The 26,178-nt window shown below is 34.0% G+C and overlaps 3 protein-coding genes and 1 pseudogene across 4 annotated transcripts; 3 read left to right on the plus strand and 1 right to left on the minus strand.

Annotated features, from left to right (window-relative positions):
* The first annotated feature begins 4,309 nt into the window (after positions 1–4,309).
* LOC143591690 (F-box/FBD/LRR-repeat protein At1g13570-like) lies at positions 4,310–5,872 on the plus strand (annotated as a pseudogene). Its single transcript, XR_013145743.1, has 3 exons — positions 4,310–5,261; positions 5,336–5,518; positions 5,571–5,872. The product of XR_013145743.1 is annotated as an F-box/FBD/LRR-repeat protein At1g13570-like (transcript).
* Positions 5,873–7,863: 1,991 nt separating this feature from the next.
* Positions 7,864–11,254, plus strand: LOC143591685 (F-box/FBD/LRR-repeat protein At1g13570-like). Its single transcript, XM_077071824.1, has 4 exons — positions 7,864–7,991; positions 8,809–9,625; positions 9,930–10,097; positions 10,196–11,254. The coding sequence occupies exons 2-4, from the start codon at positions 8,813–8,815 to the stop codon at positions 10,466–10,468; spliced, it is 1,254 nt and encodes a 417-aa protein (XP_076927939.1). The 5' UTR covers positions 7,864–7,991; positions 8,809–8,812; the 3' UTR covers positions 10,469–11,254.
* Positions 11,255–17,056: 5,802 nt separating this feature from the next.
* LOC143591684 (F-box/FBD/LRR-repeat protein At1g13570-like) lies at positions 17,057–21,872 on the plus strand. Its single transcript, XM_077071823.1, has 4 exons — positions 17,057–17,161; positions 19,314–20,064; positions 21,107–21,274; positions 21,372–21,872. Exons 2-4 carry the CDS (start codon positions 19,318–19,320, stop codon positions 21,642–21,644), a joined length of 1,188 nt encoding a protein of 395 aa, XP_076927938.1. The 5' UTR covers positions 17,057–17,161; positions 19,314–19,317; the 3' UTR covers positions 21,645–21,872.
* Positions 21,873–22,228: 356 nt separating this feature from the next.
* On the minus strand, positions 22,229–23,661 carry LOC143591691 (F-box/FBD/LRR-repeat protein At1g13570-like). The gene is made up of 2 exons (XM_077071827.1): positions 22,662–23,661; positions 22,229–22,585 (listed from the first exon to the last, which is right to left on the minus strand). The coding sequence occupies exon 1, from the start codon at positions 23,636–23,638 to the stop codon at positions 22,868–22,870; it is 771 nt and encodes a 256-aa protein (XP_076927942.1). The 5' UTR covers positions 23,639–23,661; the 3' UTR covers positions 22,229–22,585; positions 22,662–22,867.
* Positions 23,662–26,178: the final 2,517 nt, after the last annotated feature.

Raw genomic sequence — 26,178 nt, forward strand, 5'->3', positions numbered from 1 at the left:
TGAACCAATACGCCGCCTTCCCGCATCCAGTGGTGGAGAAGGTGGACGAAGTAGCTGCTGCTGATGATGGGTTAGCTGTCCTCAAAGCGTTCCTCGAACCACCCCGTTCTTCTGACGGAGCGGGTCCAAGTGGAAGCGTCCCTGAAGCTTGATCCTGAAGATCCCTTCCCATTGCTAAGATAGACTTGTATAGTTTTTTTTTTTTTTTTTTTTTTTCTTTTAGGCGGGTAGTTTCCCGGCCATTCTTGTAATATATTCTTGAAATATTAATCTTTTTGCGTATAAGATTGTTATTTCCTTCTTTGGGTTCCTTGCTTTATAAACTTATGACTTGCATACTTAGTTTAAATTAGCAATTTTCCAAGTGTTTAGAATAAGAACCTTTGAACGTGGTTGATAGTGGGTTAAAGTTTCGCTTCCTCCTTCGTGATTGTGCGGGTGGAACCGTCACTTGCACTTGGTAGGATGGCTAAACTTTAACTTATATCTGACCTGCGTGTAGGTTTTCCTTTTCGAAATTTCTAAGGCATTAAGATAAGTTGACCTTTGAACGTGGTTGATAACAGGAAGTCTTGCTTCCTCTTTCGTGATTGTGCGGGTAGAACCGTCACTTGCACTTAGTAGGATGGCAAAACTTTACCCTTATCTGACCTGCGTGTAGGTTTTTCTTACCTTTTGAGGATAAGTTAACCTTTGAACGTGGTTGATAATAGGTGTGAAGTTTTGCTTCCTCTTTCGTGATTGTGCGGGTAGAACCGTCACTTGCACTTGGTAGGATGGCAAAACTTTACCCTTATCTGACCTGCGTGTAGGTTTTTCTTACCTTTTGAGGATAAGTTAACCTTTGAACGTGGTTGATAATAGGTGTGAAGTTTTGCTTCCTCTTTCGTGATTGTGCGGGTAGAACCGTCACTTGCACTTAGTAGGATGGCAAAACTTTACCCTTATCTGACCTGCGTGTAGGTTTTTCTTATCCTTTTTTAAGAATTTTGTTTTGAACCGTTCGACGCGCGGTTGTCGATAGGTTAGTGTTCATTTTCCTTTCATGATTCATGCGGATAGACCGGCACTTTCATTTTTGGGTGCTGAACTTTTTCCCCTTCAACTGACCTGCGTGAAGGTTTGTCACGTTGCTGGGTTCGTGCGGGTAGGACCGCCTTCCCATGCAATGACGACGTAATTATGCGGTGAAAACCGGCATATTAGTTCAGAAAAGTATAAATGTAAAATCATCAGCTTCGGTGTTCTTAAAGAGAATCATTTCCATTAGAAGTGGCTCTTGGCCTTTTCTTTACAAATTGGAATTGATTTACATGCAGACTGTGTAAATGAGCTCCCTTCCATGTTGGGATGGGAGTGCCATCGAGCCGATACGCACCTGGTTCGGGATCTCGTTCTTTACGCAGCATGTAGTCTCGATTTTGAAGCTGGAATTGATTCGTGTTTTTCCCAGCTGGGGTTCTATACGCACTCGCCTGCTCAGCCTTTATTACGCCACGAGGTGCGCGAGCGTCCCATCTCTGACAAATGCTTCGACCATATCTTTTACATCTATGCATTCTTCAGTGTTGTGGCCCTTTGTCTTGTGAAAGTCACAGTATTTGCTCCGATCAGCATCGTGACGATGTCGGATTATTGGAGGCTTTGGCCATGGGAGCTCTTCAGTGGCGAATATCTCAGTGACGCTTTTGGTGAGTGGCGTCCATCTGGAGTTCCGGTGCGACTGTACATTATCCCTTCCGTCCAACCGATGTTGCAAGCCGGATGAGGTGTCAAAGTTTACCCTTGACTGCCAAATGCCTAGCTTTCGTTTTTTATTTAGTCGGGCGGTGAGGACGTTGTCTTCTCTCGTCCTCTGGGTGTAGAGGTTTGTGCTCTGTGGGAGATCTCTACCCAGTTGCTTCTCTGTTTCCGCATAGCGTTTTGCTGCTGTCATGATGCCATCCCATGTGGATGGCATGCCATCTTTACCCGTTAGGGTGCGGATGAGCTCTGGGTCATGTGCGCCCTGGATGAAGGCAGCGCGAACGAGATCTTCGCTGATATTGCCCAAACTTAGCTTCTTTGAGTTGAAGCGAGTGATGAAGTTTGGCAGAGATTCATCTTCCTCTCGTATGCATTTGAGGATTGTCCATTGCTCCTCGGTATACTTTCGTTGCTGGCTGAAGTGTTGGCTAAACTTCTGTTGGAAGTCTGCCCAGTCGTAGATGTGGTTGACCGGTAGACGATCGAACCATGCTCTAGCAGCCCCCACCAGCGTCATTTGGAACATGTAACACCACGTGGGTTCCGTCCAATTACTGACGGTTGCCCCCGCTATGAACCTGTTCAAATGATCGTCTGGATCAGATATACCGTCATATGTGCCTATGTTAGGCATTTGTTTGGCACTCTTTGGGGCGATTGCTTCAGCAATGTCCCTTGCAAATTTGGACGTTCCTGCATTTGCAACGTTTGGTCTGAACGTTTTAGAGAAGTCCCGTGGACTTCCACCTGTGCTTTTTGGTTTGAAGGCTTGTCCAAAATGCCTTTTCGGTTGGGATTCCGTTTCCTTACGCTTCCCTTTTGCCCTATGGCGAGGGTTCGCGTCGGAGTCGGATTCCTCCGAGTCATCCTCCCAGTATTCGAATTCGTCGGCCTGTTGCACGGAACGCAAGCGTTCGTCCAACTCAGCCTGGAATTCCTTTTGTCGTGCCTCCGCCCATGCCTTAACTTCATCGAGAGTCTGGCGGGGGAGTCTTCGTTTCTCAAACTGGATATCGGTGGATCCCAATAGGTGATCATTTACTGCACTTGCCCCAGCTTTGGTAAGTGGGGTAGTGTTCGTAAAATTTACTTCACTTGCCCCGGCTTCGGTAGCCGGGGTAGTGTTCGTAAAAACTGTGTTGCCGGTGTTCATCCCAGTAGCTGGGGTTGTGGTTACCGGAATTTCTCTAACCATCTTTGTAGAAGTTTGAAAAAACTGGAGAAAAATAAAGTTCTAGCTTTATGCACGGATGGCGCCAATGAAGAAACACTAACCGGACCCCGGGCAGATTACTGGTAACCTGGGGGTTGGATAGCTGTTTCCCACGAGGGGTTAGACCCTTGGAAGATGGTTCTTCTGATAACCTGCAAAACAGACACCGTGAGCTCGTCACTGAGAAGGGGGGGTTCCTCCTTGTGACCACCCTCCGGCGTGAGAATCAGACTAGATTGCTCTTTAAATATAAAAGTATATTAAGAGATTGCTAGAGCAGATATCAGGTATATTATGATGATAATATGATAATAATGTGTCGATGATCATACCATTTGTGGTATTTATAGCCGAAGGTAGGTTTCCAAGGAGGTATGGCCGGCTGCAACAGTGTTCCTGTTCATCAACAGTAGCCTACGCACGTGCCCTGCTGGTAGTTGGTGGGTAGGCAGCGGCTGATAGTGACCAGGCCTGCTGTATACTGTTCCCTTTCCACCAACTGCCGGCTACGCACGTGGTATGACAGTAGTTGGTGAGTAGGCAGCGGCTAATAGTGATACAGTACAGGAGCATGCTGCTCGCCATGCTGTATCAGTGAGCTGTCGTATCTCTGATCAGATCTTTCGCCCATACCTCGTCAGGTACAGTAAAAGGTCCTTCAGTATAGACTGGCTTATTTGGGCGGGAGTATTCCCCCTCCCGCCTCTGTGCGGGATTGCTCCCGGCTTTGCTCATTCCTTCAGGTGACACTGAACGAGAGCTAAGTACCTAGTGCGTGTAGCCATGCTGCGCGGGTGGCCTTCCCTCATGGCTTGTATCCGAGGCTGCGGGAACAGGCGGAGTCCTTCACCATGGGAGGCATTTCCTGCGGGAACAGCTTGCGTACTGCGCGTAAGGACGTCACGTCTCTGAGCATGGTTGGTCCTGCGGATCCAGTTGGTTTTTGCGCAGACGTCCCTGTTTAAGGTGAGTCTTGCGGGACCAAATGGGCTCTACTGGGACCTACCTCTTCAATTGTCCATTTATATATAGGCTTCAAATATATTTTGTGATTCTTATTTAGACTAGATGTATTTATTTTTATAAGTTTTAACTATAAATTTTTTGTATAGTTATGTAGCTTGTACCAGGGGTCGGTTTGGGTCAGTTTTGGACCGTAACCATAACCAAGATGTCGGTTTCAGTTTGATATTAAAGATTATGACGAGTTGGTTAACCTTGAATATGTGTTGAGCCAAAAATAGCTAAATATATAGTTAGGCATAATCTTGGCCTGAAAGTAAGTTTGGGCTTGCAAATTTTTTTACCATGGAATAAATTGCTATTAAACATTTATATATACAAGTATACTACATTAAAATACATATAATTTATAATATTAAAAAGTTAAATATAATCAGTTCGGTTAGGTTTTCTGCACACCGACATCTTGTTTGGTTGATGTATGCCATGGCTATATATTACTTCCATTTATGTTTATGATTTTTGTTATTTAGAATAATGGGAAAAGAAGATGTTATTAGCACCATGCCAGATAATGTGGTAACTTATATACTGGATCGGTTGCCAATACAAGATGCAGTGCGAACCAGTATTTTGGCTAAAAACTGGAGGTATAAATGGACTTTGCTTAGCCAACTCATATTTGACGAGTACTTCTTGTTCTTTTTAAGAGAAACAAATGGAGAAAGTAAGTTATGGGCGAATTATAAGTAGGCTTCTTCTTCAGATTAACGGTGTTAAAACAAAGTTTCATCTTTACATAGAGGACGGTTGTAAGTTGGATGTAGAAGATATTGCACATTGGATTTTGTTCTTGTCCAAAAATGGAGTTGTGGATCTCACAATTTGGAATATGCATGTCCCACAACTTAAGTTGCCTACACATCTCTTCGCTTGTTTAGAGTTGAAACATCTGAAGCTTTTTTTATGTTGTTTCAATCCCCCGGCTAGGTTTCGTAGTTTTCCCAACCTATTGAGTTTTCAGTATGGTTTGATGCAATTTGGCGGTAGCTTTGGGGAGTTTCTTTCTCAATGTCCCTTACTTGAGATCTTGAACACGTGTTATCCGCGTTCCCTTTTTGATAAATTGATCAAGAATCATCGGCATGAGTTACTTGAGACGATGGACATGGATATTGTTTCTGTTGACAAAGTGAAACTAGTTGATATTGCAAAATTTGGAAATCTAAAAATATTATGTTTGTCATTGTGTGATAGTGTGTTGATCACTAGTGTCCTTGAACTTGTGGGGTTTCTTCCAAACCTTCAGGAACTTAGTTTGGATTTGTTAAAGTGCAAGGTAAGGCTAAATTACTCTCTCTCTCTTTTTTTTTACATAATTTATTTACTAATAATACTCACCTTTTTTCATAGTTGACAAAAGATAGTGTAAAAAAGAGGTTCCTTAGCACCTTTCCAAGTCTCAAGACTCTTACATTATTAACAATAGATTTATGCAACAATATTATGTTATCATATGCTTTTGAATTGATTAGGAGCTTCCCGAATCTACAGACCCTTGACGTCACAAATGATTCAGTACGTATAATATCGCTTGTCTTGTAGTCTCATACATAGTTATGCAATTGAATTTTAGTTATTCTTGCAGAATGATGACTCTACACCTGCAATGTGTTCTCCAGAGGTACACTACAACACAATGAACTCGTTGCAGCTTCGGAATGTGGAGATTTGAAAGGTGTTGAGAATGAGTTATGCTTGATTAAGTATTTGCTTGCGTGCTCCCCTTTCCTAAAAAAGATTGTTATTCATCCCCACTCGAGACTAGTATCGTCCGATGAAAAGTTGTTTGTTAGGAAATTGTTGAAGCTCCATCGAGCCTCCCCCAAAGCTGAAATCGATCTTCACTAATTTTACTTTTCTTCAACGTGTCTCTTGCTGCGTATACGACTATAAGCATATATGTATGATCTCTACTAGTTTTAGTTGTTTTGAACTTCTTTTGAATATGCGAATGAATTTGTGGATCCGTATGTATGTGTTTGTTAGTCTATTTTACTCGGTGGGATCGATAGTTCAAATTACTTTTATATAAAGGGGGTTGCTATTTAATCTGTAAACCCTAATTTTTTGCATCTTATAATCTGTATATGTATAGTCTTTAATACAGATTGTTTTTTAAACTGGAGATGGATGGGATAATGGCTTATTTGAGATTGTAAGTATATACCAGTAATTATTAAATTTTATTTGAATAACTGGTTGGTATAATTCTATATTAAACAACCATATTTCAATATAAGTATTGGTTAGTGTACGAGGGGATATATGTAAATTTGTTCATTAAGGGTAAAATGGTCATTTAGTTAGTTAATTTAAATGAAATGAGGAGATATGTAATATATGTGGTTTAGGAAGGGTATATATGTAATTAAATATTTAGCATTGGGGATATATGTAATAAAAGAAGTTAGGAAGGGGATATATGTAAATGCCCCTGTGTAAAAAGGGTGTCAAAATAGCAAAATGTATGTATGAATAAACAATGTCTAAACTAAAACCATGGTTAATCATAAATTAAAGTTTATATGTTTATTTATGTCACTAAAATTGTTACTAATTTACACAGACTATTTTTCAGATTGAAACCAAGAAATCTATAAACAAATAACTGTAACAAAGTAATCTTAACAACCTAAATTTTCATTACGAAATGATTATGCATGAATTAAACCTTTAATCATTTTTTATAATAAAGACGTAGTAAATGAAAAATCATAAAGCAAACCAAAGTCACTCCAATTTGGTTTGGTTTTAAATATCAATTGTTTAGTTTACTTGCCATGATAAAAAAGTTACTTTTTTCTTAAAGGCATATAGCTTTTTTTGGAATCTAAACCTATACTTTTTAGGTGTTTAAAATACTTTGTCATGCTAGGCATTATAGCATTATTGCAGAATATAGTAAGTGAAACTAAGTATATTTCGGCTACAAAAATCATTTTGAAAAACAAATAAAAGAAATTTTAAATAGATTTTTACAAAGAAAAAACAACTTGTAAGGTAATAAGTTATAAGTGTTTCAATTAGATTACTAATGTAATTTTTGCTCAAATCGGGTCACAAAATCTTTAAATCGAGCCTCATTGGATTTTTTGTGCGTCAAGTAAGCAATGAAGGAGAATATGTGGAGGTTGGGATTTGAAATATATGTAGTTATATTTAAAAATAAAAATACATAAATTATATTGAAAATAAAAAGTAAAATTTCATGTCACCGCTTCACATTAACACGAAAAAAAGATAAAAATATTTTCTTATTGAAACACAAGAAAAACATGCTAAATGAAAATGTTAAAACCTATAATTAAAATAAAATATGAAAGTTAGTAACCTAATTGGAACATTTTTTAAAATTGAGTGACCTACTTAAAACATTTTTGACAAAGTTATCAATTTTTATTAATAATAAACTACACTACTCCTAAATTACACTATTTTCCTAACTAGCGCTATGAATGACCAATGATTACAACATGGCAAAATACCCGAGTGGCGTCTAAGGATTTAATGAGACCCTAGGAATCAATCTTTTACGAGTTAAAGCATTCCTCACCCATTCCCAGATTTACGTGAGAGAATTTTGTAGATTATATGATAAGGTTAAGAGCGGTTGTGAATAGAGGAGAGACAAAAGCTAGTATTTCTTTTTGTAATTTTTGGGAAAAGTTTGTTTGCCCGCCATTTATTTTTTAATATTTTTTGAAATTGGTTGTCAGTAGTGTAAACATAAACTGTAAAAATAAATGTATAAAAAATATTATTTAATTTAATAAGAAAGAAAAATATAATGTTTTTTAGTGTAATTATAATACGCGATGTAAACGAAATAAAAAGTTGATCCGGTTCTAATAACACAAGGATGCAAACTGTACTTACTCAAAATAACATAAAATTTGAAACTGATAATTAAACTACTGGGAGTAAACAATACGCCGGAAAAAATGGATCATTAATTCATTAGCAATCACTCGTCGGAAATAATAATAAGGGGGTTTTGATTTTAAAGGTTAGATTATATTTTATAAGTTTTTTTTATCATCTTTACAAAATTGTTGATTTGGGGATTAAAACTTCATCCCCGCCAATATTGTTTCGGGTTTCGGGTCGGGTTGTTCGGGTTTTTTTTTTTGAGAAAAATTGACCCGGTAACCAACAAATCTAAGGTTTGGGTTGGTCGGGTTCGGGTTTTTTTTGGTATTCTTTAATTTGGGTTCGGATGGCTTCGGGTTGGGCTGTCCGGGTTTTTTGTTGAGAGAAATGGCACCGACCCATTTAATGTTCGGGTCGGTCGGGTTTGGGTTTTTTCGGGTATTCTCTAATTCGGGTTGTGGTGGCTTTGGGTCGGGTTGTTGAGTAAAAATGACAACGACCCATTTAAGGTTCGGGTTTGGGTTTTTTTTGGTATTCTCTAATTCGGGTTGGGATGGCTTAGGGTCGGGTTGTTTGGGTCTATTGTTGATAAAAATGACTATGACCTTTCCGGGTTGGTCGGGTTTGGGTTTTTCAGGTATTTTCTAATTCTGGCTTGGGTGGCTTTGGAGTGGGTTCGGTATTCAGGTACAGTTAAAAAAAATGATCGTATTTTAATTGAGAAATTTCTAATTCGGGTTCAGGTGGCTTTGGGTCGGGCTCGGTATCGGGTGGCCTTGGGTTGTGTTTTTCTGGTTTTTGTTGACTAAAAATACCCGATAACCGATACATTTAAGGTTGGGTTCGCTTAGGGTCGGGTTAGGTATTCGGGTCGGTTAAACACACTCATCTCAATGCCATGGCAATTAATTCCATCCATTTATGTTAATGATTAATATTTGGCTTTTTGTTAGAATAATGGAAATAGAAGATGTTATTAGCAGCATGCCGGATAATGTGGTAACTCATATTCTGGATTGTTTGCCATTACAAGATGCAGTGAGGACCAGTATCTTGGCTAAAAACTGGAGGTTTAAATGGACTATGCTTAGCCAACTCGAATTTGACGAGAACTTTTATTTATATATAATACAAAGACACGCGGAAAGTACGTTCGGGAGAATAATAAGTAGACTTCTCCTTAATATTAAAGGTGCCATAACAAAGTTTTACCTCTACATAGACGACCGATGTTTCTTCTCGGTATTGGACAATGAAGATATCGCACATTGGATTTTGTTCTTGTCTCAAAAAGGCGTTAAGGATCTCACCATTTGTAAGATGAATGGTCCGCCACTCGAGTTGCCTACCCATCTCTTCTCGTGTTTAGAGTTGAAACATTTGAAGCTTTTGTACTGTCGTTTTGATCCTCCCGCTAGTTTTTGTGGGTTTCCAAAGCTACTGAGCTTTGAGTCGGGTCTGCTGCATTTTGAAAGTAGTAAATTTGGCGACTTTATTACTCAGTGTCCCTTACTTGAGATTTTGAACATGCGTTATCGACGTTTCTTTCATGATATTTTGTTCAAGCGTCTGCATCAATCGCCTGAGATGAACTTGAGTATTCTCCCCACGGGTAAAGTGAAACTAGTTAATATTGCAAAATTCGCAAATCTCAAAATGTTATCTATATTATTGTGTCATGTCGACAACGTGACGATCACTAGTATCCTTGAACACGTCGGTTGTCTTCCAAAACTTCAAGAACTTCGTTTGGAGTTTGTTAAGTGCACGGTAAGGTTAAATTTACTAATTTAGTTTCATTTTTACATAATATAATTACTACCCTTGGCGTAGCTTAGTTAGGGCCAGGGGTGGCCCCGACCCCTCAGTTTTTTTTGCTCGGTAGTGTAAATTTATCTTTTTTTCGACCGAAATTTTTTATACATAGTGTAAATTAACTCGTTTTCGGGCGAAATTTTGAGCCTTTCCCCTCTCTCGTTTATGAGTTTTTTTTATTGATATTGAGTCCCCCCCCCCTCGGCGCATATGTCCAAGCCTCGCCTCTGATTACTACTAATATTCACATTTTTTACAGTTTACAGAAGGTGGTGCTAAAAAGACGTTACCTGCGACATTTTCGTGCCTCAAGTCGCTTACATTATTTACCATAGATTTAAGCAACGGTATTATGTTTTCGTGTGCTCTTGAATTGATTAGGAGTTCCCCGAATCTACGGGCCCTTGAAATCACAGCAAGTGATTGGGTATGTTTTTTATATACTGATATACATATAACATATTGTTTGTCTTATAATCTCCTATATTGTTTTCGCGTCTTAATGCTAGTTTGTTATTATCGCAGGGTGATGACCAGACGCCTGCAATTTGTCCTCCGGAGGTAAACTACAAAACAATGGGCCCGTTGCAGCTAACGAGTGTGGAGTTTAAGAATTTGAGAGGTTCAGATAACGAAGCGTGTTTGATAAAGTATTTACTTGCGTGTTCACCTTTTCTGAAAAAGATTGTTATTCACCCCCTCGCGTTTGATGTGATGCCCGATGAAAGTTTGATGTTCGCTATGAAGTTGTTGAAGCTCCACCGAGCCTCCTCGACAGCTGAAATCGATCTCGCTTAATTTTACTTTTATTTTTCTTGAACTTGTTTTTTATTTGCTGCACATTTGTATTCATTTACCATTGAACTAATAGCTTAATTAATTTTACAACAGGACATATTTTGTTATAAACTACACATAATTTTTTTCAGTTAGAAATGATTAATCTGTTAATTAAATTATTATCCAACAACTTTAACCAAATAATCATAACAGATTAACACAAATCATTTTTAGCGAAATTGACTTTAATTAATAGTTATAAAACATATTACAAATCTCGAACACGACCTATCTGTTTGGAAAAACTTACATGGAGATGAAGTTGCAACAGGAAAAGCGTTTCGAGCTCTTTTTCTAAGGCTAGAGCTCAGCTCGTGAGTTATTTATTCAAGCTCGGGCTCAAGGTCAACTCGTGAGTTGTTTTTTCAAGTTCAGGCTCAGCTAGTTTATTATTTATTTCTTAATTTTTATAATTTTTTTTATCTTATATATTTTTGAGGAAAATCTTAAATGAGCCTAAGTTCGGCTCGAGCTCATTTAGTACCTTAAGCGAGCCAAGGCTCGGCTCGAGCTTGGCTGTGAAGTATTAACTTGATACGTAGAAGTCCAAAAGAGGTCACCCTTGAAAGTACACAAGGCTCAACGAGCCTAAACGAGCTTCCCATACAAGGTTCAAGCTCACGCTTGATGACTAAACGAGCTTTATTTGAGGTTCGGGCTTAGCTCGAGCTATAAAAAGCTCAGGTCGTTTCGAGCTTTATACCGATCCAAGCTCAAGTAGCTCGCAAGCCGCTCGGATTGTTTGCACCACTAGTTTTGATGCAGAGCCACGCCAAAATCAAACCCAATGGACCCTATGATTTGATAAACACTAAGCGAAGACGACAACCGCGATGATTTGATGTAAAAAAAATGTATTCGCGGTTTATTATTATTTTTATATGTTTTTTTAATTCAAAAATATCAAAAATAAATAAATAATATAACTTTACTGATTTTATTTTATATTTTAATATTGAATTTATTGTTATTCTTAATAAACTAGTTATTATAACCGGTTTTCGGATAATCTATTTGGTTACTAACCGATAACCCAATAACCAAATAACTAGGACGGTTCACGAGACGAGCCAAACCATTCAATGTCTTGCTCGTGCTTGGGTTGTTTACAAACCAAACTGAGCCGTGCCGCTAATTTACAAACCTAGCGATCATTTTTCGATAGACATCGAGCGAGTTTCGAGCATTACTTATTTGTTTTTTCCTTTAAAATTTAGTATAAGAAAAATGGTTTTTTTATGAATAACTTCCATTTCTAGAAAACGTTTACAATAAAGTGGCAGGCAAACGAGTAACAAGCTACGCCGCTAACCCCTTTTGAATAGCGAAGCCAGTCCTACTAAAAAAGGTTTGAAGTTAAATCATACTATACTATTAAAACAAATTAGTTTACCTCCACATGGCTCCTCTCTATTGGACAATTCCCTTTATTTCCAAATATATCTTCCACTTCTCTAATTTTCTTAACAATTAAATAAATCAAAAATAAATTCAATTACTAATAATTAGTTGTAGGTCAATATATTTGGAAATCTTTTATTTTTTTTAGCAACTTTCGATTTCTTCTTTAAAATAGCAAGGTTACAGCTTTTAATTTGAAATTAATTACATCATGTCTAAATTAGCTATTTTTCAAAAGATTAGTCAAACATTCCATTTCATCTCATTTATCAACAATAAATGAGATGTAAAATAAATTCAAAAATTTGCCTCTTATATATTGTATTTATGTTCATTTCCATGCAATTTAATTTTGACTATTGTTCATCTGACATCCTCTATATCAAACATTTGTAAGTTTTTTTATTTCTTACCATTCATTTCATTATTTTTTTCTATTATTACATTAACTACTTACTTCTTTAATTTGTGATTTTTTTCTTTGAGGACGTTATCTTTTATTTTATTTTTTTGTTGTATATATATTATGTACCAACAAATTATTCTTGGTACATGATTTTTCATTGCCATAAATTATGATTCTTATATAGAATCATTGATAAACTTTAAGAAGAAATATTTGACAAAACATGATCGTAAATTTCTTAATGTTATTCCGGTAGTTATACTACATACTCTATTTGATATTCTTATCATATTATTCCAGTAAGGTTTTATATCAGTTATAATTATTTTTGTTTTCCATTTTTTTGTGTTTATATTAATAATTATGTGATTTTTTTCTTATAATCTGTTTAGGTTATATATCAAAATCGAAGATTCAATGGAGATCTTCACTATTTCGTTTTTCCGGTGACGTGATTCAATTTTTCCTGTTGTAAATCATAACATCAATTTTACATTTGTTCACATGATTCAAATCTTCCATAATTTGTAATTTATTTATTATGTGATATTAATATTAATATTTAATTTTATCATTTCAGGTTATTGTCCGAACTTGATATAGCTAATTTCATTGATTGAGGATTGTTTGATAAGATGTCTTTTATTTTTATTTAATATTGATGTATATTTCTGTTAGTATTCATGTATTTATTTATTTTTCACAATTTATGTAATTCAATTGATTATTATATAATCCGTAAATGAAATTTAGTTGATTATTCCATAAGACATTAAATTATCTACAGTAAGATAATCAATCTTATATTGTTGTTGGTCAAAGTTCAATTAAATCATCAATGTCAACGCAATTTAAAACATTATTATACTTTCCAATATTATCTTACTTTCCATTTTTAGATTTATACAGATTTAATATGGCATTTTAGAAACCGATTTTCACCATTCAAATGTCATATACCTACATACATATATATATATATATATAAACAAATATCAAAATTCAATTCTCACCATTTATTTGAAATTTACAAAAACATGTTATAGAATTTTACTTTCACCATTTGTTAAAAAACCGAATTTGAATAAATTAACTATTTAACCATTTATATTGAATAGGTTTAAATAACATTTACATATTTAAACATAATTCCCATTCCTAATTTGACTAATTTTTTTCAACCCTTTTTAATTTTTTGAATACCATCCATAATTATAAACTCACTTCATAATTATTTAATATTCATGCCTTAAATAAAAAAAATAGTTTCTTCTAAATACTTCAAGTTATGATAAATTTAATGTCAATTTCAACTAAATCCCTTAAGTGAATAGTAAAAAATATTAATTTAAGCAATTTTAAAATTCGAATTCTTGACCTCACAAACCGAATTTTAAGAGGTTAACCATTTGACTGAATTTGACTATTTTTTTTTTCTAGGGAATATCTCATAGAATAGTAACCAACTTTCAAAAGTGTTCCAATTAGGTCACTAATGCATATTTTTCTCAAATCGGGTCAATAAATCTTCAAATCGAGTGTCACCGATTTTTTTGTTTGTTAAGAAAGAAATGGAGGCTAATATGTGGGGGTCGAAATTTGCAATATATGTAGTTATATTTTTAAAAAAAATTAAAAAAACGTTAATTATATTAAAATTAAAAAATAAAAAATAAAATTCACGTCACCACTCAACGTCAACATCAAAAAAAAGATAAAAATATTTCCTATGTGAAACAAAAAATAAAAACATTAAAAAAACATGTTAAAACCTTTAATTTAATAAAATATGAAAGTTGAGTGACCTAATTGGAACACTTTTTAAAGTTGAGTGACCTAATTGGAACACTTTTGAAACTTGGTTACTATTCTATGAAATTGCCCATTTTTTCTAATATGATTTGACTCTAATTTTGGTAAATTTGAACATTATTATAATTTTAATAATAATAATTTATTCTCATTTCTATTTATATGAATTTTTACAAAAAAAAGTTGAACAATTTATGCTATATAATCAATACATTTGTTCTCATTAATTTATATATTGATGTAAAGTTATATGTATCTAAACGACTTTCAAATTCGAATTCTCAACATTTATATGAAGTTTACAAAAATATGTTATACAGTTGGACTTTGACTATATTTTAAAAAACCGGATTTGAATAAATTAATCATTTGACTCAGTTTGACTATTTGTATTAATATAATTTCACTCAAATGTTGGTAAATTTAGACATTATTATAATTTTATTAATTTATTCTCATTTCTATTTATATTATCTATTTATAAAGGTTTGTGACCGATTTCACTAAATCTTATATTGTTTATTTATTATTTCAAAAACAGTTATGGAATTAATTGATTTGACTATATTAATGTTTTCCAAATCAGTTATGAAATTAATTAATTTGGCTATATTAATGTTTTCCAGCAATAAATTAATTGATTTGACTATATTAATGTTTTTCAAAATAGTTTTAAATTTAAATGATTGACTATTAATGTTTTCTACAACACCCATGTTATTTGAACTATGGAATAATAAAAGTCACATTTAATCATGCATTATGAATTATGTTTAATGTTTAATATTATTTCTTTAGTGTTTAATACGATATGATATTAGTATTCAAGTAATGTGGGATATAATTTATCAGGTTACAACCAACTATTTTGAAGAGCATGAGATTTTCAAATGCATCAATGTCATATGTAATTCACATGTTGTATTGGCAATGCCAAAGTAAGCAATTTCAAAGTATATACGGAAACTTTGAATGATTATATTGTAGTATTATTTAAAAATGTTTGTCAGAACAGGCTCTCGGGTCACATATCGAAACATGTTAGGGAAAATGCGAGTTCTGAGTAAAATGATTTTAGTTCAAACGCGCATTTAAGTTAACAAATATTTCTTTATTATAATTTTTTAATTTCCGTGTTTTAATTAAGGTAACCAATAAATATTTTTATTAATTAATTAATGTTTTTATGTTTTTATAAAGATTCTTACGATACGTGTTTTAGTTAGGTTAACCAAGAATTAATTATTAAATAATGTATTTATGTTTCTATTGAAATTTCTATAATTTTCATGTTTTTATTAATGTAAACAAAAATTAATTATTAGTTAATGTATTTTCGTTTTTTATACAATCATATAAATTCGTACTTTAAACTTTTAATTAAGGTCGCCAAAACATGTTTAAATTTTAATAAACAAGAAGTATGATATGTAAGTTTATGAGGTTAAGAGTGGATATGTAGCTATAAGGGAAGCAAATAACATTTGTCTTTTTAAATTTTGATGATTGTTTACAGATTAAAGAATGGGCAAAGACACATGGTATCAATGATCCCAAAACTAGACACTTTAAATCTTATTCACTAAGAGGTTATTTTAAATGTTTGTTTTTTAGTTTTAGTTTAACACTTTTTGACGTTTGTATCTTAATTTTTTCTTAATATTCATAAGACATTTAAACCTGATTAAATACGAAAATTGACCAATTAGCAACAAACTTTTAAAGCTTTCTATACTCTTCAATCTCAACAAACCTTTTCATTTTCTTATATTTGACCTTAATTAATGTTTAAAATAAACACACCATTTATTATTTCAAAAATAATAAAAACCTTTCATATTTTTTGGAAGTTGACTAATTAACCTATTTGATTTTAAAATTTTTATAATTATGTCGAAATTATCTATTACAATACAACTGTACTAAATAATTTTTTGTATGCATAAATGTCAAGATTATTGTATACAATTAAAAAAAGAATTATATAATAAAATTAATTTTAAATAAGGTAATGATGTTAAAGAGTTTGAAACATAATTTACTGCAGATTGTAGTCACTTTAATAAAAGTTTAATTAGGGAATGCCTTCTATGTAATAACATATAACAACTTATGTTAACCTTTCAAATGACGTGTGTTTGTTCGAAAATTTCAATATTTCCACCCGTGTCGTACACGGGTTAATAACCTAGTATGATATACATAAAAATAAATTAGTAGCTTGTAGAGACTTGTAGTAGCTTACAAAGATTGAAGTTGGAAATAATGTATATGAAAACAAATTTTTTAAGTCCTAAAAATTGAAAGCAAACATATGAAATTATGAAACTGAGAGAGTAAGAGAAATTTGAAAATGATTGAAATAATTATATGAGTGTACACGAACCAAACCGAGCCGAAATCGAACCCGCATTTCCGAGCTTGCGACAAGTGATTTAGACAACCCTATCACTAGAGGTGCACAAAAAACCCGAACCCAAAACTGGACCGAAAAACAATCCTAACCCGTACCCGACCCATCTCATAGGGTCCGGATATAGTATGCATTTTAGTACCAAAACCCGTACCTGGTAACAGACCCGATTTGTACCCAGTAATATCCGAAAACCGAAACCGGTTCCATACCCGGAACCAAGTTTTTTCAATACTCGAAACCGGTTTTTTCAAATACTCGAAAAATACCCCAAATAGTGTAGCCTTTAAAACACACAATCTATACCCGAGAATTATCCAGAAAAAAAGCCCCAAGATACCCGAAAATATGTTTTTTTCAATACCTAGAAGTGGCGTATTCAAATACCTGATTCCATACGCAACCAGATATTAGAAAAACCCGATTTATAAATCTATGTCAAGTTGTCAACCAGTAACCGGATGGGCTGTTTTGTTGGGCTAAAGAATAAAAACCCGTTTTTTTTTCTCACTTTAATAAACACTAATAGCAGTTACCATTCATCATTCACCTTTTGATCATCTATAAACGAATTATGCCCTAATTTCATCTCTAGGCGATCTGCGATCATCTCTCCAGTGTAAGTTCTCACTTCGATCTATTAATTAATCACCGATTAATCGATAGTCTGTGGCCCACCGAACACATGGCCCAGTGGCTATTTGGTCAAAAATCTATCAAAATTGAAAAATGATATATATATATATATATATATAAAATTTGGAATATAGATATCTGTTTTAAAAATTTACGTATCAAATCCAATCCTATTAATCCCAATTAATTGCTAGTCTCAACTCTCAACCCACAGCATGACTAACTAGCAATTAGAGCACACTGATGTTTTAAAAAAGCGAATAAGTTAAAATGTGTTTGGCAATCACAAAAATCTTTTTTATTTTACCTTTTTAAAAGGGTTAAAAAACATTTTTCCAAAAGCCCCAAATCATGGCTGTTCAAAATGGTTATAAGTCAATAAGCATTTTTTAAACTCAATCCCAAACATGCTCTTAGTCTTTGATTAATCGGATTGGAATTATATATAATTTTGAATAATAACATATAAAAAGTAGTTCACATAAATAAATACTTACAAGTTCACATAGTATAGTTCAAACCTATAACTGGGTTACGGGTTAAAACCAAGGTCCAATCGCCTTTAAAAAAATTCCGATTTGGGCCGACTAGCGATTAATTGCACCAATTAGAGGTGTAAACGTACCGAGCCCGAGCCTCAAACAAAGCTCGTGTAGTTATCGAGCCTTGTATGAGAGGCTTGTCAAACCTTAATGAGCTTTGTGTATATTGAAGTTTGACCTCTTCTGGACTTCTATATATTAAGTTAACATTTAACAGCCGAGTTGTTGCTCGTTTAAGGTACTAAACGAGCTCGAGCTGAGTTTAGGCTCGTTTAAGGTTTTTTTTCCAAATATATAAAAATAATAAATAAAATGTATATAAATTAATTAATATATAATAACCGAGCCGGGCCTGTGCTTGAAAAAAAAAACTCACGAGCCGAGCTCGAGTCCTCATAAGTCAAAACGAGCCGGTACTCGCTTGGCTCTTTCTCACCGATTAGTCCTGATTTTTACTTTTGTTATGAAAGTAATTATGAAACTGACAGAGTGAGAAATTTGAAAATGATTTAAATAATTATATGAATATATATATATATATATATATATATATATATATATAATTTGAGTAAATCGAACCGAACCGAACCGAGCGTAGATTGGTTCGTTTTCAAACTGAGCCGAAATTAAACGAGCATTTTCCGAGTATTTTTCGAGCGAGCGACGAGTGTTTTGGATAGCTCTACTAATAACCGGTTAACCGGATGGGCTGTTTTTTTAGGCTAAAGAATAAAAGCCCTTTTCTCTTTTATTACTTAAATATAAAAACTAGTAGCAGTTAATATTCATCATTCATTCCCCTTTTGATCTATACATATAGACATATAGTTTTGAATATTTACATATAAAAAAGTAGTTCACATAGTATGGTTCAAAGTAGGGGTGTAAATGAGTCGAGCTCGGCTCATTTTGACTTATGAGGGCTTGATCTCAGCTCTGCTCGGTTCGGTTCGCGCCCATTTTCGAAAGCTCGAGTTTGCCTCGTTTATTATTTATTAATTAAGTTATATACATTTTTATTTTTTTAAATATTTTTGGATAAAAAATCTTAAAAATAAGCCTAAGCTCGGCTCGATCGCGTTTTAGTGCTTTAAACGAGCCAAACCTCGGCTTGAGCTCGGCTATGAAGTGTTATAATAATAGATAAAGTCTGAAAGAGCTTAAACTTAAAAATGCACAAGGCTCGAGCTCAGGCTCGATAACTAAATGAGCTTTATCTGAGGCTCGAGCTCGAAAAAGCTCGACTCGTTTGCACCCTTAGTTAACACAAACAATTACACGTAAACATAACAAATCAATCAGAAAACCCAATAACTGGGGTTACGGGTTAACATGAAGGTCCGACTACCTTATAAAAAAATCCGATTTGGGCCGACTAGCAATTAGTTGCACCGATTAGCTGAAAATTAATCAGTACCCCACCAATTATTGATGATTTTTACAACACTGATAAGGATGAAACTTATGATTCTTTTCTGTTTATTATTATGAAAGTAATTTAATAGCATCTGCTTTGGTTCATTAGATAGATTTTAAATAAAAATAATAACAATGTTTATGTTTAATTATGTTTAGTATTTGTCTTGTTGCTAGACTAATGGAATCCGAGTTCGGACCAAAAGATTTTATTAGCATGATGCCAGATAATGTGGTAAACAATATTCTGCATCGTCTGCCATTACAAGAGGCAGTGAGGACCGGTATCTTGTCGAGAAACTGGAGGTTTAAGTGGACTATGCTTAGTGAAGTCGTGTGCGATGCGAACTTCTTTGCGTATTTAATAGAAAGACGAGGCGAAAATAGTTTTGGGATGATTGCAAGTAGACTTCTTCTTCATTTTAATGACGCTATAACAAAGTTTTTCCTTGACCTCACCTTGTTGAACGTTGAAGATATTCTTCATTTGATTATGTTCGTGTCTAACAAAGGAATTAAGGACCTCACTCTCGAATATTGGACTAGACCGCACGTGAATTTGCCTACCCATATTTTCTCGTGTTTGGAGTTGCAACATTTGAGAATTTCCGGCTGTTGTTTTAATCCTCCATCTGGTGTTCGCGGTTTTCCAAACCTATTGAGCTTAAAGTTATGTTGCGTAGAGTTTGGAGGCGGTGACCTTGGGGGGTTTATTACTCGGTGTCCTTTACCTGAGATTTTGAAACTGGATTATATTTCTTATTCCGGAAGCAGCGTGAAACTAGCTGAGATTGCAAAACTTGAAAATCTCAAAATATTATCTTTTCCATTGTGTCATCTTGAGGCTACGAGTTCTTGTAACGTCTTTGAGCTTATGGGTTGTCTTCCAAAACTTCAAGAGCTTAGTTTGGATTTTCAAGATTACAATGTAAGGCTAAGTTGAAGTCAATGGTCCTTTTTATTATTATTATTATTATTATTATTATTATTATTATTATTATTATTATTTTATTTTTATAATCTAAAATAGGCATGTTAACGAACGGAACGAACACGAATAAGTGTATGTTCGTGTTCGTTCATTTAACTTTAAACGAACACGAACACTTAGTTAGACATATATTTGTCTTCATGCTCGTTCATTTAAAAAATTAACATGTCTGTGTTCGTTCATGTTCGTTCATTTAAAATCTAAACGAACACAAACGAACATAAATGAACATAATTAACGAACGGAACGAACACGAATATTATTATTATTCGTGTTCGTTCATTTAAAATCAATGGTCCTTTTTATTATTATTATTATTATTATTTTATTTTTATAATCTAAAATAGGCATGTTAACGAACGGAACGAACACGAATAAGTGTATGTTCGTGTTCGTTCATTTAACTTTAAACGAACATGGACACTTAGTTAGACAGATATTTGTCTTCATGTTCGTTCATTTAAAAAATTAACATGTTCGTGTTCGTTCATGTTCGTTCATTTAAAATCTAAACGAACACAAACGAACATAAATGAACATAATTGAACAAAGATAATCAAACATAAATGAACATATATGAACAAACGTAAACGGACACAAACAAACATAAACGAAATAAATGAACACAAAGGAACATAAATGTGCTCACTTAAGTAGATGATTAATCCAAAGTTTCATAAAAAATGTACATAAACGATCATAAACGAACATAAATGAACGAACGTTCACGAACATGAATGACTGAGCGAAACATGTGTTCATGTTCGTTCATTTAATCAAACGAACACACACTTTTGTTCATGTTCGTTCGTTTATTAAACGGACGAACATAAACAAACTTCCCGCCAAACGGTTCACGAACAGTTCACTAAACGTTCAGTTTGTTACAGGCCTATTCTAAAATGATCATAGTAAAATTTTGTGCCTATTTTTACTGCAAATCATTATATTTATGACTTTTATTACCACTTTCGTATAGTTGACACAAGGTGGTGCTATAAAGCAGTTCACGACCGCCTTTCCCGACCTCAAGGCTTTCAAAATAACAAGCATAAAATTTGGCAATGGAATTATGTTATCGCGTGTTTTGGAAATTATCAGGCACTTCCCAAATTTGCAGACCCTTGAATTCATAGCAGTTCAGCAGGTCTGTACCGATCACACTCCGTACTTGTCATATAATATTATAATTTCATATATGATATATGTGTAATTTTGCATTCAAATACTAGTCGTTCTTGCAGGCTGATGACCCATTTCCAATATCGATTCCAATTCCAAATCCGGAGGTAGAGTACAACATGATGGAGCTTGAGAGTGTCGAGTTTAGAAATTTCAGAGGTTTAGAGAATGAAGTATATTTTATAAAGTATTTCCTTGCGTGTTCTCCTTCCCTGAAAAAGATTCATATAGTGTGGGACTTCAAACTAGAGCCCGTTGAACAGTTGTTTCATGCTAAGAAGTTGTTGAAGCTCCATCGAGCCTCCCCGGTAGCTGAAATCGATTTCGGCTTTTGAATGCATTCTCTTAAATTTGACTCATCTTTTGTTTAATGTTAAGATGCATATGGAGTTGAATTTTATGAAATATTGTGGAAGGATTTTATTATGTGTTGATTGATGAATAATAATGTGTTAAGATTACTTTATGCACTTAGAATGTAAATGAGCTCAATCGAGCAGGATCTTGACTCGTGTAGCTTAAGAGATTTCGAGTTTTATATCTAAACCTTGAACTTAGCTCGTGAGTTAATTTACAAACTTGATAATGATTCCTACTCACACATTTGTTTTTTAATCATTATTTATTTAAAAAAATATATAATATGCGAGTAAGAATCGATATCAAGTTTGTAAATTAACTCACGAGCCAATCATTTACATTCCAAGTGTATAAAGCAAGTGAGACGCCTATTTTAGCCCACATTCATTCAGTCATTGAGTTTATAAACAAGTGATACGTGAAGGTAACAACCGACTAAGATGGCTAATCCTTAGCCACCACTTTATGGACACTGAATTTTGTGAAAAATAAACGAGACCCACTTTCAACCAATACAAATTTGACATGTGTTAAAACCTTAACTAAGTTCATGTTCCAAAGTAAGAAACAAAATGTCACCATAATTCAAACACAAGAGGGCCATAAATTCATACAAATACCCGGGAAATAAAAGAGAAGTTTACAACAATTAAAATTAGGATAGAACGATATCAACTACCGAGGAAGCTCGATGCACCTTCAACAACTTACTAGCAAACTCCAACTTTTCATCCGACGTAATCTTAGAGCAAAAGTTGGAACGAATAACAATCATTTTCAGGAAAGGGGAACACGCAAGTAAATACTTTAACAAACATAACTCATTCTCTGAGCCTTTCAAATATTCAAACATCACACTACGAAGCTTCAGCAGCCCCGTTGCATTGCAGTCTACTGGTGGAGACACGCCATCACGCTGCAAGAATAGCAAACTAGTATTCAAATGCAAATATATATATATTAGATCATAAGACGAGCAGAATTATACATACCAAGCGACATGATGTGATTTCAAGAGTCTGCAGATTCGGGAAGCTCCTAATCAATTCAAAGGCACATGATAACTTCATACTATCGTCTAAACATATTTTTGACAATTTAAGAGCCTTGAGGCTGGGAAAGCCGGTAGAAAGCCTTTTGTCTACAAGAAAAGTAATTTAAATTTTGAAAATATTATTACTTATTATTTATCAGATTGTTAAAAGACACAAGTTAGCATTATTACCATGCAGGTAAAAAAATTCAACTCAAGCTCTTGAAGTTTTGGAAGAGAGTCTAGAAGCTCAAAGATTGTATTGAGCCTATATAAATACATAGATAATATTTTGATATTTTCAAGTTTTGCTATCCGAACTGCTTTTAACATGCATGTAGATATCAAAATCTCGAGTGAAGGGGAGCAAGTAAGAAACCCCCCAAGGTCACACGTTTCAAATCGTATCAGATGCAGCTCTAAGCTCAATAGGTTTGGGAAACCACGAAAAGTAGGCGGGGGACTCAAACAACAATTGTTAAGTTTCAAACGTTTCAACTTTAAACAAGAGAAAAGATGGCTAGGCAACTTAAGTTGGTGAAGAATACCCATCTTGCAAATGGTGAGATCTTTAACTCGTTTTTCCGACAAGAGCAAAATCCAATTTGCAATATCTGTATCATCCGGTTCGTCACGCATGCATAGAGAGAACTTTGTTATGGTACCTTTAATACGAAGAAGAAGCGTATTTATAATTCTCCCAAACTTACTTTCGCCATTTGTTCTCCTTAAATAGTAATAGAAGTTCTCGTCAAACACAAGATGACTAAGCAAAGTCCAATTAAATCTCCAGTTTCTCGCCAAGATACTAGTCCTGACTGCATCTAGTAATAACAGGCGATCGAGAATATTAGTTAGCACATCATCAGGCATGTTGCTAATGAAATCTTTTTGTGCTAGCTTGGGTGCTTTATTTGCCCCGCGAATCAGATGCATTATTCCTAACAAGAAGAAAGATATTGATCAAACACAAAACAAATGATGTCACAAGACGTTTAAACTTCAATTTAATTGCACAAAAAGTGTAGGGTCCCCTTCCTAAGCCCGAGTTGTTGCTCGTTTAAGGTACTAAACGAGCTCGATCTGAGCTTAGGCTCGTTTACGGTTTTTCTCCAAATGTATAAAAGTAACAAAAAAAATGTAGATAAATTATTAATTCATATATAATAAACGAGCTGGGCCCGTGCTTAAAAAAAACTCACGAGCCGAGATCAAGCCCTTGTAAGTCAAAACGGACAGGTACTTGGCTCGGCTCGGCTCTTTCCCACTGATTAGTTATGATTTTTACTTTTATTATGAAAGTGAAACCCGGGGGGGGGGGGGGGGGATCAAGAAACAATATTAATATTACAAAATAGGATATATGATGTGAGGGGTTTTGAAGATGTGTTAATTAGCTTCTTGGTTTAGTAACAATCTTACAACAACAGATGACTAAGCAACTTATTAAACATCAGAATGAAAGATGTCAGTAAGCCAGTAACAATAATAACAATAATAATAATAATAATAATAATAATAATAATAATAATAATAATAATAATAATAATAATAATATTACAAACCTTTCCACACATTGTAACCTTGAAAGAAACCCTCCGATCTCCGGTGGTATCTCTTCCGGCGCCGGCGGTTGATGGTGGTGATGAAGATGATGATGATGCATTTTCAAATGAATATCAATTCATTTCAAGGACCTACTTCCATCACTTATATTACCTCCTTACAGTCGTTGGACATAAATGTCGAGGGGGTCGGACTTAATATGTATAAAAAAATTCATAAATTAGAGGGGCGTGGGCTCAAAATTTCGGTCGGAAACGGGTAAATTTACATTATGTGTAAAAATTTTCGGCCGAAAAAGGATAAATTTACACTACCGAGCAAAAAAACGGAGGGGCCGGGCTCAAAATTTCGGTCGGAAACCGGTAAATTTACACTATGTATACAAATTTTCGGAAAAAAAAGATAAATTTACACTACCGAGCAAAAAAACGGAGGGGGCCGGACTCAAATTTTCGGTCATCAACGAGTAAATTTACATTATGTATAAAAATTTTAACAGTAAAAGAATAAATTTACACTATCAAGCAAAATCCGGAGGGGGCCGGGACCACCCCTGGCCCCAAGTAAGCTTCGTCCTTGGCAGTCATTACTTCTCTATTTTTTAGTCTATTTAATGTTATTATTTTTAGTGATGGTTCACCGCTATAATTTTTTTAATATTTTTGAGGGAGAATGTAATGATAAAAGTATAAAAGAAGTACTGTATTATTTAATTGAAAATAAGAGAAAAAATATGATGTTTTTAGTGTAATTATAGAGATGTAGAATGAAGAATGGATTGAGAATGCTCTTAAGGGGTGTTTGGGATTCCTTATTTTACCTCATTATAATTTTTCATTTAGTTAATAAGTTACAAAAGTGTAACTTATGAAACTTTTCATCTCACAATATAAGCAATCCTAACCACCTCATTACTTTTCAAAAATTTTATAAGTTATAAGTTGGCGAAAATAAACAATCCCAAACACCTTAGTGTAAATTATACGTCGGAGAGAGAAAAAGTGGTTATTTTTTTGTAAATTTGAGAAAATGTTTGACTCTATTTATTTTTTTAATATTTTTTGAATTGGTTGTGAGTAGATGATAGAGAAAATGATAAATGTATAAAATATTATTTGGTTGTAAATAGAGGAGAGAGAAAACTGTAATAATAAATGTATACAAAATTATTATTTAATTGAGCTATTACTTGTTAAATTGGTTGTAAGTAGAGGAGAGAGAATACTGCAATGATAAACATATTAAGTTATTATTTAATTGGCCAGAAGAGAGAAGTGTTATTTTTTAGTGTAATTATAGAGATGATGGTGGAAAATTGGATATGAATGCTTTAAGAGCATTCACAACCTGTCCCCCATCCCTATCCTTATAATTACACTACTAAACACTACATTTATCTTTCTTGTTTAATTAAATAAAATTTTTTATACTTTTATCATTACAGTTTTCTCTCTGCTCTACTCACAACCAATTTCAACAAATATTAAAAAATAAATAGGGACAAACTTTTTCACCCCAAAATTTACAAAAAATCACTACATTTTTCTCTCCACCTTATAATTTACACTCACAACCATTCAAAACTTCACCCTATAATTTATCAATTCCCCTCATATAATTATGAGGATGAGTTGGGAATGCTCTAATTACTTTATCACTCTCATATTTAAACACCATTAAAAAACAATATGTTTCTTTATCACCCTCATATTTAATTAAATAACTTTTTTATAAGTTTATCAGTAAAGTATGTTTCTTTATCACCCTCATATTTAATTAAATAACTTTTTTATAAGTTTATCAGTAAAGGTTCAATCTCCTTTACTCACAGCAAACTTCAACAAGTATTAAAAAACTAGTTTTTATCCCCCGTGTTATGGGGGTTTTACGTTATTCGTTTATAATATTTA

The sequence above is a fragment of the Bidens hawaiensis genome, unplaced genomic scaffold (assembly GCF_021521415.1).
Source record: "Bidens hawaiensis isolate Kalapana, Puna unplaced genomic scaffold, B.hawaiensis_p1.1 tig00039985_1, whole genome shotgun sequence".
In the NCBI taxonomy this organism is placed as follows: domain Eukaryota; kingdom Viridiplantae; phylum Streptophyta; class Magnoliopsida; order Asterales; family Asteraceae; genus Bidens; species Bidens hawaiensis.